This window comes from Polistes canadensis, unplaced genomic scaffold (genome assembly GCF_001313835.1).
Source record: "Polistes canadensis isolate GaletaPanama2010 unplaced genomic scaffold, ASM131383v1 scaffold_103, whole genome shotgun sequence".
Taxonomy (NCBI): Eukaryota; Metazoa; Arthropoda; class Insecta; order Hymenoptera; family Vespidae; genus Polistes; species Polistes canadensis.
The window spans coordinates 285271-302732 of record NW_014569650.1 but is presented as its reverse complement, the minus strand read 5'-3'; the positions used below and the strand labels follow the sequence as shown (position 1 = coordinate 302732).

General features: G+C 29.7%; 3 protein-coding genes across 3 annotated transcripts in view; all 3 read right to left on the bottom strand.

The window, feature by feature from the left end:
* The window catches only part of LOC106787525 (histone acetyltransferase p300), an 18404-nt gene extending 14780 nt beyond the window's left edge, over positions 1-3624 (bottom strand). Inside the window, exons 1-2 of the mRNA XM_014749947.1 lie at positions 3402-3624; positions 654-809 (exon numbers count right to left, since the gene is read on the bottom strand). Coding sequence (XP_014605433.1) covers positions 654-809; positions 3402-3480 — 235 coding nt within the window. The 5' untranslated portion in view covers positions 3481-3624. The remainder of the gene's footprint in view (positions 1-653; positions 810-3401) is intronic.
* Positions 3625-8321: 4697 nt separating this feature from the next.
* LOC106787533 (membrane-associated progesterone receptor component 1-like) lies at positions 8322-12178 on the bottom strand. Its single transcript, XM_014749958.1, has 3 exons — positions 11553-12178; positions 11119-11268; positions 8322-10821 (listed from the first exon to the last, which is right to left on the bottom strand). Exons 1-3 carry the CDS (start codon positions 11890-11892, stop codon positions 10658-10660), a joined length of 654 nt encoding a protein of 217 aa, XP_014605444.1. The 5' UTR covers positions 11893-12178; the 3' UTR covers positions 8322-10657.
* A 780-nt stretch (positions 12179-12958) lies between these two features.
* The window catches only part of LOC106787532 (WD repeat-containing protein 19), a 6118-nt gene continuing 1614 nt past the window's right edge, over positions 12959-17462 (bottom strand). The window contains exons 6-20 of the mRNA XM_014749957.1: positions 17168-17401; positions 16957-17082; positions 16587-16884; positions 16310-16508; positions 16134-16231; positions 15784-16066; positions 15498-15726; positions 15177-15429; positions 14807-15117; positions 14587-14736; positions 14431-14527; positions 14163-14369; positions 13802-14088; positions 13628-13704; positions 12959-13567 (exon numbers count right to left, since the gene is read on the bottom strand). Coding sequence (XP_014605443.1) covers positions 13444-13567; positions 13628-13704; positions 13802-14088; positions 14163-14369; positions 14431-14527; positions 14587-14736; positions 14807-15117; positions 15177-15429; positions 15498-15726; positions 15784-16066; positions 16134-16231; positions 16310-16508; positions 16587-16884; positions 16957-17082; positions 17168-17401 — 2973 coding nt within the window. The 3' untranslated portion in view covers positions 12959-13443. The remainder of the gene's footprint in view (positions 13568-13627; positions 13705-13801; positions 14089-14162; positions 14370-14430; positions 14528-14586; positions 14737-14806; positions 15118-15176; positions 15430-15497; positions 15727-15783; positions 16067-16133; positions 16232-16309; positions 16509-16586; positions 16885-16956; positions 17083-17167; positions 17402-17462) is intronic.

Sequence of the window (17462 nt, the reverse complement as noted above, 5' to 3'; positions counted from 1 at the left end):
ATATATATATATATATATATATATATGTATGTGCATGTATTTATATTTACAGGAATATGCATACATTCTATATTAGATACATTTGCAATAGAAAAGTTTCGAGCTCAGTGCATGTGTGTCGCATGTCTATATTATGTTCAAATAGTAATTAAGTTTTGTTTCAATAGAGCACATCGGTTAAGAAAAATTTGGCATCAAATATTTTGAAAATTAATGTACTGTAAATATTGAATCTAATATTTTATATATATTTTTCTCCATTTTATTGTATAAAAGGGTAACAGTCCGTGTCTAAGTAAAGATAAATAATTCTCTAAGGTACCTAACAAGACTTTGCTATATTTTCAAAAATGTCCACTCGTATGATTATTATAGTATATATCATGAGAAATGTAACGAAACTCCCCATATATAAGATAACATTTAAAGTACCCTTTACTGTAATATACTTTATATGAAAATATGAAGAGAAATAATTTTAGAAATGTATACTACCAATGAGAATGACATGTATGGACAGACAAACAGATTTTATGATACCGTGTTTGATATTTATATATATTTTATATGATTTTTTTTGTTTGAGCTTTTTTTTGAGCTTTCCAACGTTTTATTTATTTTTTCTTTCTTTTCTTTTTGATATTAATATTTACTTCTTTTATGGATGACATGGTTGTTCCAATGTAACTCCACTTGATGATGGTGCAGGTGTAGCTGTTGTGGTGGGCCCTGTATTTGTTGCATGTTACCACTGCCACCTCCCCCGTAGTTTGCATAAGCATGGTGCATCATTAGAGGCGCCATACCCACTACATATATCATAGTTTTTAATTTAAGATTGTGTGGAAAGAACTACCTAAGCTTTGATTTTCTCTTTCAGGTGTAGAGCACCTAAGCAGCAGAAACAATGAGATAGCGTAGAAATGCACAACTTTGTTGTGACATAGTTATACTGACATTGATACAACGACGAAAAAGAAAAAGAAAAGAGTATTTGAGAAAAAAGTCATAGAATAAGAGATTTCTTTTATGTAAATAAGTAAAAAGAAGAAGAAAAAAGACGTTTCTGCAACTTGTGTAGCCTGTACTTGATAAATCTTTACACTGAATATTTTGAAATACAATAGATCTGAATCGTCGTTGATTACATCATTATATTATTAATATTATTAATATTAATATTATTATTATTATAATTATTATGATTAATAATATTATTATTGAGAGCATTATATATCAAGTTTATAAACCGTTACACGACGATTACATAGCGCTTAAAGGTGAAAATAGTATAAAGAAAAGTGGTTAAACGCATAGTTCATGCCAGCAAAATGTTCTATGTAATATATTATTGGACTTCTCATGCATTGCCATGCGCTAAGAGATTAGAGCTGAAGACTAGAACGACAAAGGGTCGCTAAAAAAATGTACAGCGACTTACATAGATTTAACTAAATATTTAGTTGTAAAAAAGAATGTATAGTATGTGCAATTATATATATATAAAAAACAAAAAAAAAGAAAATAATGATTGTAATATTAAAAGAATCTTAAGCAATAATAGTATGTATGCTTTAAGAACAAACCACAATTAAAGTGCAATTAAATTTATTTTTTTATCTATGTTGTGTAGTGTAATATGTATGAGTATATCTATATACATACATGGGAAATACAAATATGTTAACTTTGAGCAAAATTTGTCTCTCTTTCCTTTTTCTATAAAAAACATATCATTTCGTTAACAACATTTTAATCTTTTTCAACGATGTTTCCTATGCATAAAAAATAAAAAATAAAAAGATGCTATAAAATATAATCTTGCGATAAAACATTTATCGATCGCATTGGTCGATGGTAAAGAGAAAGAGATAGACAGAAATAAAGAAAGGGTATAAAAAAATATTGCGAATAAATATTCCGGTATCGAATCAGTAAAGTAAGACCATATTATTTGTTTACATTGACAGGCATCGATAGTACACGAGGTTTCACGCGTGCACAAATCGCTGACACCGATGAATTCTTTATTTTCTTTATTTCTAACTCATTCCCTCTTTCCTTGTAACTTGAACGTTAAAATCGTATTTTAAACAAAAGAATTATTACACAATAAATATACAATTCTAATATATTATTCCTTTTTCCTTTTTTTACTTTTACCACGTGTTATCATATACCCTTAAATAAAATACATTTAAAATTCATTGAAATTATTCGAAAAATAATTATATTTTTTAATATTCGTTGACTTTTACTATTACAACTTTCAATCTAATTTGCTGTACAAACTTTCTGCCATCTTGATACACGTGTGTGTTACATATGACTCTCAAAAAGTAACCATAAATAAAATTATTTGTAAAAAACCATTGAAATATTTTCCAAGGCTTTAACGTTTAAACCATCAACTGTTTACTTTTCTTTAAATCCTTAATATCCACATGGGTATTAAATTTGACATATATATATATATCTATTTTGTCTTTTCAATATTAAATATTTTTTTAATTTTTTGATATTACGTATTATTTACTTTGATTAATACGCGATCCAAATGTGTGAGCAGTTGCAATTATAAAGAAAATAATAATAAGGATTGTACTTTTAAATTAAAAATTCCAGGAGTTTAATCATCGGCGCGGTATTGTCGTAGAACATTGTTACCGACCGTTTCCCGGCATCCCTATCGTGAGAAAGTTTAAGTGTCGCGTCGATCACTCTTTCCAAATTTCATGAAAACTCTACTATCGAAAAAGAATTGCTTTTAATCTTTTAGATGATTCCTTTAAAATAAAATGAAGAAAGTAAAATACTAAGAAAAGAATAAAAATAAGAAAAAATATAGAAAGAAGACGGTTGATTGCATATACATGCACGTTCATCTCTGACGAATAAAAACAGCCCAGCGTCTCGAATCTGACGCGTATTGTTAGAAACGTTAACGATATTAAATAAATAAAAAGATAACACACAAAAAAAAAGTAAGTATATTACCTTGATTAAAATTAAAAATAAAAAGAAACTACCTAAAAGAAACAGAGACAACTTCTACTGAAAGTTAACAAAAGGAATGGAAACAAAATGGACAAGTATTTCCATCAAATTTGAGTTTAGTAAATAAATTCAGAATATGCGTACATACACGAACAAAATTACATTGTACAAACGATGTTAAATGAAAAATGAGAAGAATATCTTATTTTTGAAATAAAAGACAAGAACTATGTGTCCAAAATTAACATTTTTACCGCGTACGTGCTCTCCTGTTTGTGAGGTTAGTATTGAATAAAATGGATAGTTGTGAGAGTTAGTAATGAAAAATAATGAATAAAAAAATAATAAGGATGATGATGATGATGATGATGATGACAATAACAAGTATATAAATAATAACTTGCCTGCCGAATCAGAAGGACCCTGAAATGGATCGAGTTTTGGTCGCTTACTAGGCGGACCGTCCACCAGGTGGTCGGCCATGCTTCCTCCAGCAAATCTTAATTTCTTTCTCGATGATTTACTTCTTCACCATAGCGACGAAAAGGATTTGCTTGTAGTCGATGATGATGACTACGACGACAATGAATGATGAATGACGACGAGATTTTTTATATATGTATACTGCTGTATGTATGTATGTATATATATATATATATATATATATATATGTATGTATGTATGTAAGTATATATATATATATATATGTATTTCTCTCTCTATATATATATATATATGTGTATATATATTAAATAATTTTTTAAATCGACGCCGATGCCATCGACGGCAACGGCGACGACGAGGACGATGGTAACCTAAAGTAAATTGATATGGCGGGCACTGGCAGTAATTTAACAGTATTCAAGTTAGCGGACTTAAACTTTTATGAAGCCGCTAAATTAAAGAAAAGCACGCACTCACGAACGAACGCACTACGAAAAGCACCACGACGATTCTGATTCTGATGCTGATGCTGACGGCGATGATCGTAGTAGTTAGTGGTAATTTTTGATGCTAGGTACAACGATACAAGCTAAATATTGTATCTTATTTGGTGCCGTTAATGTGGATGTCGTTAATATCGACGACGACGACGACGGCGACGACGACGGCCGCGACGACGACGACGACGACGACGACGACGGCTCCGACTCGTCGTCGAAAGCTCGAAATTTGGTGAACTGGCTACTTGTACGGCGCTAGCTCTTAAAAGCGATGGTATCGGTACTCTCTTCTAAACCCACTGGAACCACCACCATCTTCCTCTCTTTTTCTCTCTCTTGCCGAGGATTCAACACTGCGACAACGGGGCGCGCGAATGATCACCGCGGCCGCGGCCACCAGCTTTCCCCACACATTCGCGACACAGGACAGAGACAGAGTGAGCCAGAGTATGCGTGAAAGAGTGGGAGAAAGAGAAAGAAAGAGAGAGAGAGAGAGAAAGAGGAGAGAGAGTGGAAGAGAGAGAGAGAAAGAGAGAGAGAGAGAGAGAGAGAGAGAGAGAGATAGAGAGAGAGATCTCCACACGATTCACCGAGACGCCGAAAATAAAAGCGTCCTTTTATAATTCTTTTTCTTTATTATAATATGACCTTTTATAACAAACCGACACTTTAACAGACCGACGTTGATTATTTCTTTACAACGATAAAAAGGCGATTAACGAGAGAGAGAGAACCTTCCGTATCGCACGAGTATCATCGGCTAACGTAAAATGGCGGCCGCTGTTGACGAGAAGTTTTTCTACGCTTGTCAGAAAATGTCCGACTCCTGTAATGGCTCGAGTACATATTATATACGCTCTTGCCGTCAACTTAGCTAGTTCTGCCGATTGGTTCTACACTGTCACGTGACTTAACTCCAGCCCGTTATTGGTTCCAGCGACGTGAGACACCAACGCCGTTGCTACGTACACGCCACCGTTAATGTAGCCAATGCACTAACCTATTTATCCTTCTCTTATTTGCCGCTTGGCGTCCTTCCCGTCGATTTTATGCACGAGCATATTTTCCTTCTTTCTCTTATTCAATAGAAACTCTCCCATATACGTTTTCATTACATTACTTTTTTGACCTTCTACATACTCTTTGTATGCAATCTTGACTGAAATATTATGTTATTCTACTATCCTTTTTTTTCAACGAAATATTCTTCTTTTTTGCGAGGATGAAAATATAAAGGAAAATTTATGTTTACAAAGTGGTAATCGTATTTAGTGTATCGAGTCGATCAAAGTATTTTAACTCACTCTCTCTCTCTCTCTCCCTCTCTGTTTTCTCTTTCTCATTCTTTTTATCAAAAATAAATAGATTCTTCGTATATTTTTTCTCGTCTATCGACATTTATAATGCTTAATTCTCTTCTAATAAACCCAATTGATAGATTTCTCATTTTACGTAGATCGATACGAATTCGTTTCTTGACAGATTTCGCTGCCGTCTTGTAGACTCGCCTTAACGATAGAAATTTCGATCGATTAGGACGTTCCATACTTATATATGTACATGTGATATCGTAAAAATTCAAACACCTTTAAACATGCGATATATAATTCTCTTAACCCGAAATCAATTTCTAATGACCGTAATAACAATTCTGTTTCGTACACATATGGATTTAAAAAAACACACACTTCAAAAACTATGAATAAAAATTATTTTTCGAATAAGAAAAAAGATTTCTCTCCCTGAACATCTCTCGCGAAGTTCATGATCGACTAAATAACGATCGACGTTCTCGTCCGTAAATAGTTAAGGTAATAAAGGATTCTCTTCGTTAATAATAATAGAAGAGAAATTTCAGGGTTACTACAGAGGTTAACGACATTTCTATTCCTATAGAAACATATAATAATAGTCATGTGATCTAAACGATAAACCATACCAATGATTGACGCAGCTAACAATGACTCCCACGCAACGGCCCTATCGCTTTTACAAGGTCATGGACGTACGCCTACAATTTCATTCGAAAAAAGAAAAAAATCAGATCTCCAAAAACAAACTAAATGCATATCCACACACATATATTATCAAAGTATATATATATATATATACATACCGAAATATGTAAACAATAAAGAAAAACTTATGATAATGAAATATATCGAACTCGTAAAGAAATTTCTTTTATTTTGTATGTCCGAAGGGAGAAGGGGATGAAATGGATGGTCGAATGGGTGGGTGAAGGGAAGGGGTAAAAGCCGACAGAGAGGTGCGAACGGCACGCGACTCACCGCACGCATGCATTGTAAGTTAACCCTTCTCACTCTTGAGTACTACTCACAATCAGATGAAATGTAATGAGAGAGAGAGAGAGAGAGAGAGAGAGAGGAAAGCTGCAGAGTGGTTGCTGCTGTAGACAGAGGAGTTATGGGTGAGGGGAAAGAGGGGAAATGGGACGGGAATTGGATGACGGCGTGGCAGCAGCCACCTAGCCACCCGCCTCGGTGACAGCGGCTCTTTGTGAAGAAGAGCGTTGCTCTTCTCGTATTGCAGAGTACGAGAGGCGTCAGATTCGCCTCTTTTTTTCTGCGCATTTTCTATATTACATTATTTACAAGGAAAGATGCAGCAAAACAAAAATGAACTAGAGATATTTGACGAACGGATCTTTGAAACGAATATGATATACAAACAGTTATCATAGCTTTTATTTTAACTTTTCTTTAATTTTTTTTCGATTGATTCGTTCATCGACAATGGCAGACATCTTTAAAATTATACGTATGCATTTAATTTCTATTTCGATCTGAATATTTTCAGACAAACGAAAAAAAACCACGATTATTATTAATTTGTTTTTTATACGAAGTTGTTATTAAAGGTTCGTTGACTCTCACGGTTTCTCTCTCTCCCCTACATATATATATATATATATATATATGTACATTATGTATGTATATCTTTAAGAGATTGATACAAATATTTTTTTCACTCACACGTACATGCACGTATAGAGATCAGATTTTGGAGGTTATGAATATCTCTATAGAGAATAGATAGCACCCAAGGAATTACGTAACTTCCCAAAAACGCATTTGGGTGTCGGTCGTATGACGCAGTTATTGTTATCATGTCATATTCTTCTTCTTTTTTTCTTCGACTATTGTTCAAGCCATTAATCTCTTTATGTCTGTTCCAGAAATAATAGTCTAGTTGTAATTTTAATGAAATTTTTAAAAAACATTTATGACCATGTATATGTACATATATATTCTCGGAAATCGATATATGCTACATAGATACAATATGTTAGTGATGCAATTCTGATCTGAAAATGATGAGAATATTTTCCTTTTTCTATTTTTCCTTTCTTTCTTTTCTAAATCACATATGGACACTGATATAGTCGCCATTATTGAAGATAACGAATAGATTTTATATATTTAGATAGAGTCATTCATGATTTCGAGTTAATATATATATATAACTAATAACATTTATTCCGTATACACTTATTAAATATAACGTTCTCTAATTATGAGACAAATATAATGTATTGTCGATAACATTTTTTAGTTATTCTCATTTTCTTCTTTTCACTTATCATCCATGCATAAGAAAAAACATTCTATCGAGAATATCAATATTCCAAAGGATTTTTTAAAAATAATTTCTTAGATTCATTTGTTTATGCATTACAAACAATAAAACGAATAGAAGTATAAAAGCATTTAAAAAATATATTGGAAACAACATTTCCAAGGTCACCATGGTATCTTTAAAAAAAAAAGTATATTTCTAATAGTATTTTCATTTTGTATATATTTTTTGATTTTAACTTTTATTATCGTGTAATATAACCTCAATTTTGATTATTAACGTTCCAATATAATATTAGATAATATGTTATGCATATTTTACCTAATAAAAATATTTTGACGATGTTACGTGTAATAAGTAATTTTATTTTTCTTTGGAACATAACCTGAATCGTTAAAAATGAATAGTCAATTAAGTTCGCGTAGAAGAAATGTGTTTTGCGAGGCAATTATTATTGTCAGATCGATGCGACACGTTCTTTGTATTCGTTTGGTTATTCACCCAATGGCTTTGAATGGATAACAAAACAATTTGTGAATGAAGACTATAATTGATTCTTATTTAAGAACAGATTTTGTCAGAGTCAACATACAAAACAATTTGTTCTTTTCCTGTTTAAAAATTCCTTTGCATTTCATTATATTTTTATCATTTAGTTTTTACATTTTTTCTCAATTTAAAATAAAACTTGTTTTTTAAATAATGTAAGTCAAGAATGAAGATGGAGAAGGTAAAGATTTTTTTTGTTTTTTTTGGGAAAAAAATTCATTGCATTGCATATTATTCAATGTTAACAAAAATTATTATATATTTTGCTGTTGTTGTAGTAGTAGTAGTAGTAGTAATATAATAATATTTAACAATAGGGAATCCCATACCTACACCTTACATTTGTAGTTTTTATTTTTCTTTTTTTAAATATATAATGAATCGCATAACGATAAACTTTTTCAAATGATGTTTTCTTTATACGTATTATACTGTTTACGAATAAATTTGCTTCCTTACTTTTCTTTTTCGATGAGTTAAGGAATTTACATTTAAGTATATAATTTTCATTCCTTTTTCTTTTTTTTACAAACAAAGAATTAGCTTAGTAAGTATTTATAAATATTGGCCTCATTTGAAAGAATTCAAACTAATATATATTACAAAATACATTACTAATTTGCATACGGTTGAAGATAGACGGAATCTTTTTATTTGTATTTTATAGTTTAGTATTTCGTTATTAATAAAAGTAAACAATTATATTACAAATCGCATGTAACAAGATGGTTTATAAAATCAGACGAATTAATTTGTCCTTGATATCAAAAATTGATATCAAGAATGAATATGTTTTAAATTAATCATTTTCAATGTAGACTATTTAAAAACCAGAGTATATATAAAAATATAACAACAAATTAAAAAATGCTTTCTTGTATAATGCTACAATCATTCCTATAAGATAAAACTATATTGTGAGTTAATTTATGTGTGACTCAAAATAGTTAAAATATTTAACGTTATTAAATTATACTTATTGTAATTAACAATGCGTTTTTTAATGTACAATTAAATTTGTTCGTTTCATGGATGTAAAATTGATCAATGCATAATGCAGAGGAATAAATACAAATTAATAAACGTTTAAAATTAACATTTGAATACAATAAAAAAAAAGAATAAAGAAAGATAACAAATAAAGTTGATATATTGTTTTAAATGTAAGAATAATCATCTTTTTTAAGAAAAATAAAATTTTACTTGAATTACCGCTAACGAACAAACATACAACACATGAAACCTATTTCTTGCTTAAGTGAAACGCAATTAATTAATTATTTATGTATGCTTATTTTTATATCTACTTACAAAGAATTATTTACAAGAATATATTTGAAGAGTATAGAGACCTCATGAATCCTATTAACAAATCTGTTTTATCGTGTTCAAAATAATAACGCGGTAGAATAGAATATCTTTTTTATAATTGTAATTCATAGAAAAATTCTTTTATCTATACAAACAGAACAATTATTATAGATTTATATATTATTAAATGCTGCGCGGGGAAAGCTCTGCATATGTTTTTACCTATAAAATGGATAAAATTCAAATAATATTATTTTTACGTATGGAAATCTTGATTTCATTGTAATAAAATTCTTTTTATAAAATAATTTTTTCTTTTCTTTTTCTAAATCATTTGATATTTTAATATTTAGCAAGTAAAATTATAATATGTGCTCCTGTATTTAAATTTGCTTTTCTTCTTGTTATATTCATTAATAATATTGTCCTGGTAAGATTTCATTTTCTTCTAAAACTTTATTAAAAGTATAATTTAAATAAAGTATACAGAGCAGAATTACTATTTACTGTTAAAATATTTTTTTATAATTCAACAATAATATTTTAAAGGAAATTTGTAGACTCATTAATTATAACACAAACTTTATAATTTAATACTTAAAATCAAGATGCACTTTAGACGGATTAACAGAGCTGCATATGCGCTATTAATATATACATGCATACGCGTAGACATATACACATATATACATATATATATCTCTGCGCGTATATAAAAAAAATTGCAAAACTTAAAAACTAATTTTCAAATGCAACTGAAACTTAACGTCAACTTGTTAAATTTCAGGGGCACCAAGTACACATATTCTATGCTCTCATCGTAACATAGTAAGATATGACAGGTGACATAGAACACACAGTCATTTTAATATAGTGGAACATGATTGAAACAGAGCGAAAGTTAGAAATATTCTGCCTAATACAAATTTGATGTTATTTTTGGTAGAAAAATTCTTTGTACAGATATAAAAAGATTATTTTTATATGATAATCGGAGTGTGTATGTGTTTTTTGTTGAAATCAGGCACTCAAACGAAGTCTTTAGAAGAAACACAACAGCTCAGAGTTTCTAAATTAAACTAAAAGATATTAATATGTTTATATCTTTCAGAAATAGTGTTAAAAATTAATAAAATATTCGGCTGAACGTTCGTAAACATTTCTATGAACAATAAATCTAAGAACTTTTTTAACAACTCTGTGCACGCAGTGTATTCCCAAAATTCTTTCTTCATTTTAGACACAGAACGGGGCGGTCAATCATCTTTTGATTTAGTTTCAGCTTCACAGACATCAGACTTTGTATTTTGTTGATCCAACTTATTTTCAGTCTCTTGCTGGCTACCTTCGTCTTCCTCGTCGGAATAATTCGTGGGTTCTTCTCCTAGTTTTAATAATTTTCCTACATAATCATACCTCTCTAAAAACATAAGAACAGAATATATATTGCAATATATCAATTATATAATTTCAATATAAACGTATGCAAAATTATGATAAGTTAGTCCTTTTATTCTTCTGTCCAGTTTAAATGCTTGAACTTTGATCATATTAATAATGTATAAAAAAATAATGATCCATTTAGAATGAATAAACTTAAATAATGAGATGGTCAGAGTAAGCGTTCTATTTTTATACAATTAATTATAGTATGTACATATATATATTAAATTAATTTGATTGTAGTTATATAATAAAAAATATTAACAGAACTTGCCTTTAAATTGCAACTCCCATTCTTTCATAGAACTCATTTGTTCGCTGTCTAAGTCGCTTAAATCATCATATTCGTCCTTAAGCGGTTCTAATGTAAATGTTGCTAATCCTCTGCTAGCATCTCTTCCTGCGAATACTGCATATGGTGCACCTTTAAAAAATATATACTATTTATCATAAACAATTCAAATTATGTAACATAATTATTATGCATATTGTCAGTAGGAAACTAATTTAATGATCTTGTGACCATTGTAGTTTTATATTTATGCTTCTTCGAAGCAACTATTAATGCATTTTATCGCAATAGAATTTAATACAATCTACAACGTATAACGTTCACCAATTTAATTATGTTTTAAAGACGAAAGCACAAATATTGAAAATCAAAGTTAATTAGAGAAACAAAATTGATAATAGTATTGAAATACTTACCTGGACCGTAGAATGCAGCACCTCTAGTAACATCATAAACACTTCCATTAAGTGCAACCAATATTCTTCCATCCGGCCCATGACCATCATATTTTTTCAATTCTTCGATGGTGAAATCACGATGTAATTTAGGTAAACGTTTAATTTCGACTGGTGAATTCTTAGATTTAATTTTACTCTTAAGAATTTTATAAACAAGAATTGCAATTATACCAACCAATATAAGATTAGAAGGACTCTTAATGATTTGCTCGACAAAATTGGTTAGAAATAATGAATTATTTTGAGAATCGGTCGTAGCCGACGTGGAACCCGGCTTCGAGTTGCTCTTTTCGGCCATTTTGACCACCACCAGGAGCTTCGACGAGAGACCGATAAAAATCTCTAACAACGTTCGATATATTACGAAGGAAAATAATAATTTTTTTTCCTCCTTTTATTTTTATTAATCTTTTTTCTCGTTACGATCGATACCTTATTTTCCAATGAACTAATAATACGAGAAAGAAAATCGAATAACAATTTTATTATGTTGTTTCTAACGTAGATAATATTCTTCGATACCTCGATAAAAACCCCGCCGTTCGACAGCGCCAGACACGGACTAACAACGACTGATGTTGGTTACGTGCAACGATATACACCCCCCTCCCCCTCCTTTCATTTCAATATCATTCCTCCTCCCACCACCTAACCTTCTTTACGTTTACAGTACCGTAATCTATCTTTCCCCTTCTTTATCATTTCTTTTTCATTTGTCATTGTGTTCTTGTTGTGTTATATATATTTTTGTGTTACGTTTATCTACTATCGTGCTTTCTATTTAACGAATATATATTTTAATGTACATTAATATTTGCAGAATAAGATGATCGACGTTTGGATTAATAAGATTCTTTGTAGAAATAATATTTGTGTTTGTTTATGAAATTTTATATAGTTAGCGATTGATAAAGTTTTACAAAAATTTATCGATACGTTCCTGAGCGAGAGAGCTTCCGCGCATGCGCCGTTCGATGTCCCGTTAGGTTAAATGACAAACGTGACGATGCTTTTTACGACATTGCAATTTTATGATAAATAATAAGTATTTCGAGACGTAGTTTACATTTTATAGAAACCTAATCTATTATAGATGATATTTGTATATTATTATTTAACAACATTTTTTTTTATTTATTTCGCAAAGAATAAAATAGTGCATGTGCAATTAGAAATACACGATACAATAAGTACAATAAAGAAATTCCGTTTTTGTAAAGATTATAAAATGACCTCTAAGTTCATTAATTGTATCGAATGATATGTAAGAAGTTATTTGACCTCGATTTTTCATATTCATGCTGTTTCATCGTTTATCTCTTATCCATGAGATTCTTGGTTGTGTGCGTATGTATTTAATCTACATTTCTATATTACTTACTAATTACGTACATCGACGTTAAATAGTGATAATAATTTATTTATTTATTTATTTATTTATTTTATTTCTCATATCTTTATACATACATGAGATTTATTTGCATAATCAATTAAAATAATTTAAAGTAGTAGGCAAGCGTAACAAGATTATTTATTTGATTTATCTGTACATGTCAAACACACACGCTTAATTAATATAATTGAATTGTACTTTATATATTGGACGGTTTTGTTTATCAAAATATCAAGCTTACTTATCTTTTAATCATTTAATGCGTTAAGTATCTTATGTAACTCAATGTATGTATAGAATTATTTTTATCGAAATCTGTGTGGCTATTAACTTCTTACTTTTTATATAGAATAAGTAATTATTCTTTCTCTAAGGCACTCGAAATAAGTTAGTTAGTTTTAGTGCAGTCATAAATAAAATTATCACACACATATTAATTTTGTTTTAATCTATGAGTTAAAGTTTTTCCATTGTGTTTTCTTGAAGATCAAGATATGGACGGATATCAATTGTCGATAATATAGTATTAGGATCTACGTGTTCAGAACACATTGGACATGTCTCATCGAATTCAATGATTCTAATAAAAAAAATATATATGTGAAAGATTTATTATTTTTGAATGAAAAGAACTACTAACCTTAAAAATTCACTTCTGATAGCAGGAAAATCGCATTGTGGACAGACCGTAAAATTATCTTCTATGATATGTCTTCCCTGAAATAGATTATATGTATTATTTCCCGGAATAGATTATATGTATGATTGTATATCACATTTGTATCTAGTGTATATCTAATGAAAAATCTTTTACCGTGGCTATGCAGAATGGAATTGTATTTTTGCACTTATCACAGGTTATTTCAGTTTCAGGAACTTTACTTTTACAATATGGACATGGAGTTAAGGGTTCATCTTCGAGCTCATTATCTTTGGCTCTTGGTGGTTTTCTTACAATAGCTTCAATCTTCTTGCTATATTTAATATCAATTTGTGTTCTATATTCGGGACGCATCAGCATAGCTGCGAAATTGAAAGCTGCTTGTTTCAAACCTGCTCTATGACATTCTATAACTGTCGAGGTTAAAATTGGTACGATATCTGTAATGTAGGAAATTGATTGTGTATAAGATTTAATTCAATTAGTTTTTTCCTTAATTATTTTTTATACTAACGCGAGGGAAATTTAGAAATGTTGTTTGCAACTCTAATCAACATTCTGGCACCTCGCAAATGGTCATTCCTTTTTACGTGAAGTCTTACTAATATGTAAGAGTGTAATAATCTCAAATTATTTTGCATTTCCAGAGGTGTATTTATTTTATTTCTTTTTAATTCTTGATACATGCCGAACAAGACATCATGCGCATTCCTGTAGTTTCCTGAAGAAAAAGAAAGTCAATGATAAAATATTTCATTAAAAATATGTATGTAAATATGTACCATTAATTTGTTCTTCGTTTGCAATGATGATCGCTGTCTTAGCTGCTTCTTTATATTGCTTCCTTGCCATATACAATCTAAATAAATATTTTGGATCCTGTACAAGAAGACAATGTTTAATATAACACTGTAGAGATAATTTAAATAATTATGTACCTTTGGTACTCCGTCTGCACCTAGTAGAAAATCAATCAAATGATTAGCTAATTTTTCGTCCTTAGATGAAGCTACTGTATCTATTGCAAATGATAATGCGGCATCATCATCGACAGTTAATTGTGCAGCTTTAAGTAAATGTTTCAAAGCCTATAAACATTATATTTTTGTAATTATTTTCATATAATATACAAGTGAAAAATAATTTTATAAATTGAACCTTTGGATAATCTTTAGCATGAAAGTAATATTTCCCAGCCAAAAGATTATTTTTTTGAGATTCAAAATGTATAGCTAGATTCTTAAAGTCTTCCTTTCTATTATTGTCATCATCAATAGTATTTATTAAAATTTCTCCATATAATTCCATTTTACCATGCTGATTAGCAAGTTGAAATGCTTCGTCATGACAATTAGATAGAATCAAGAATTTTATGGCTGAATTATAATCGTTTATTTTTTGGAAATATTTAGCTACTCTCTTAGCTCCTTCGATGCTTTTAGTTTGCTGTACGATCTCTACGCTCCGAGCTGTAACAATAAAACAAACATGAAATAATAATGAAACTTAAAGAAATTTTATTTCTTACCAGGATTATTTAAATATTCAAGATTGATTCTTATTATATTATCGTAATCCTTAGCAGTTTCGTATGCTTTTGCAGCCTCTTCGTATTTTCCCTCAGCTTCTTTAGCTTTAGCGTATTGTATATTTATTTTAGGTGATGATATTTGTGGCAAAAGTTGTCCTACTTTATGCCAATTCTTTAATTTGATATATGCCGATGCAGCTTTATCAAAATATTCTGCTTTCTCATACAATAATGCGGCTTCATTGATTTGCTATAAATATAAATGCTATGTAAAACTGCAAGACTTTTTATAATTGTCAAATATTTGAAAAGTCGAACCTTCATAGTCTCCAAAATTTCAGCACATTCTTTCCGTAGGGATCTAGAGCTGTCGTTATCCATAGCTATACTCACACCTTTTCTACTATCTCCGCATCTTATAGACATTCTTGCGATACCAGCCAGACATTGATTTTGATGTTGAATATCATGCGAATTAGAAGTGGATGTAGAGTTTGGATCAAGTAGACCTCGTTCATAATTAGTCAATGCTTTTGGATAATTTCCACTGAAAAATATTATGGATTAATGATTTGATATGGTACCATAATTTATTAACACTTACATAAATTCTAATTGTTGAGCATATTCTCTAGCAATGAATGGTATTTCATCGGATTTTAATTTCTGTGCTAAACTAAGAGCTTGTTCCCATTGCATCAAATCTCTTCGTAAATATAAAGCTTGTACAGGTTCAGATGATTGTAAAAAGAATTTCTCAGCTTGGTTATAATCTCCAAGTAACAAACATGCATGCCCACATAGTAAATTCAATTCGTTTAAATTCTCTATTTTTTCTAATGCCCAAACCATCGAAGCATCTTCCATACGTCGATAAACCCGAATTGCTAGAAAGTTATATTATTAACTTAGTACAAAATTATTTATCAATTGTATGTTTGTAACAATATTTACCAAATTCAATATTTAAATTTGCCAAAGCACTTTGACCCAGTTTCAACCACAAATCGTTATCATTTAATTTATCGCAGATGTTCCAAGCGCTGTCAAATCTACAAAATATTAAAAAGTTTATTTAATTTTGATTATTAATTAATAAATTTTATTTCATGTTAGATTGTACGATATACCTCCTACACATAATATGATTGTTGAATATTTCATTGATTCTTTTACTATCTACTATATTTCCTACATCTTCGTGCGAAGCTAATGTTATTTGTATTAATTTGCTACTCGGCGTGCTCAATGTTACTTCGCCGGAATACATTAACATGGGTAATGTTTCTGATGGCAACTTTGTTGAATTTATTTTGATGATTTTTTGACCTTTGTGATTATAATGAATGAATATAATTTTAATAGTTAATTTAATTCTATATAATAGCATACTTATTTTTTACTCACCTTCGACAAAGTATTTGATAAAAATGTATGTTATAATAATACTCTTATTATATACTGCAAATATCGAACGTTCGAAAATATTTTGGTCCCATATAATACCTTCTACAGCATCTGGACATTCAGGCACTTGAATAATATTTTCATTAATCGGATCATATACATATAGATCTGATTTATTATCGATAAAACATAACTGTGTTCCATTTGCATCTAAGTATATATTTTTGATACCATTGTTATGAGTAAACTCTGTTGACTTGTTAAATGCCGCTAAGTAAAAATATATTATATGGCCCATCTGAAAATTTGTATTAATTAACATTAAATTAGTATAAATATGTTCTTTTTAGAAGACAGTAAATAAATTTACGTCAGTTCCATAAGTAAGAAATTCTGGCGACAATGCATGGCATGTTATTCTTGCATTTAAAATATTTGATTCTGGAAATAACTTGGTATCTTTTCCATCGTTTATTAAAGTCTGATCTACTTTAATCTGAAATGAAAAATATTCCTTGTTATTTTATTCATACAAATTTTGTAACTTCTTGCGGTAATACAAATTAATAACATATGTATACCAATTGTAATTGTAATTTTCCATCAAATAAAACAGAAACATATGTTTCGTTCAAAGATATGCTATCAACAGTTGCCAAATAATCACGTTCGAAGTGTGTATTAATATCATATTGATACGTAGATAAATCCCAAAAGAGAGCTCTATTATTTAGAGCTATAGCTACGTGTAATGGACCTACAGCTAACACAGATGGTTCAATTATAGTATTAATTATTTGTGGTTCTGGTTTTTCCTAAAACATTTTATAAATTATAGATGGAATTATAAATCATTTTTATGTTTATATATATATA

Excerpts from the sequence above, each read along its gene's own strand:
- LOC106787533 (XM_014749958.1), bottom strand. The coding sequence starts at position 11,892 with ATGGCCGAAAAGAGCAACTCGAAGCCGGGTTCCACGTCGGCTACGACC. Across the intron at positions 11,269-11,552 it reads TGCTGCATTCTACGGTCCAG|GTGCACCATATGCAGTATTC; the intron begins GTAAGTATTTCA and ends TATTTTTTAAAG. Across the intron at positions 10,822-11,118 it reads ATGGGAGTTGCAATTTAAAG|AGAGGTATGATTATGTAGGA; the intron begins GCAAGTTCTGTT and ends TTATGTTTTTAG.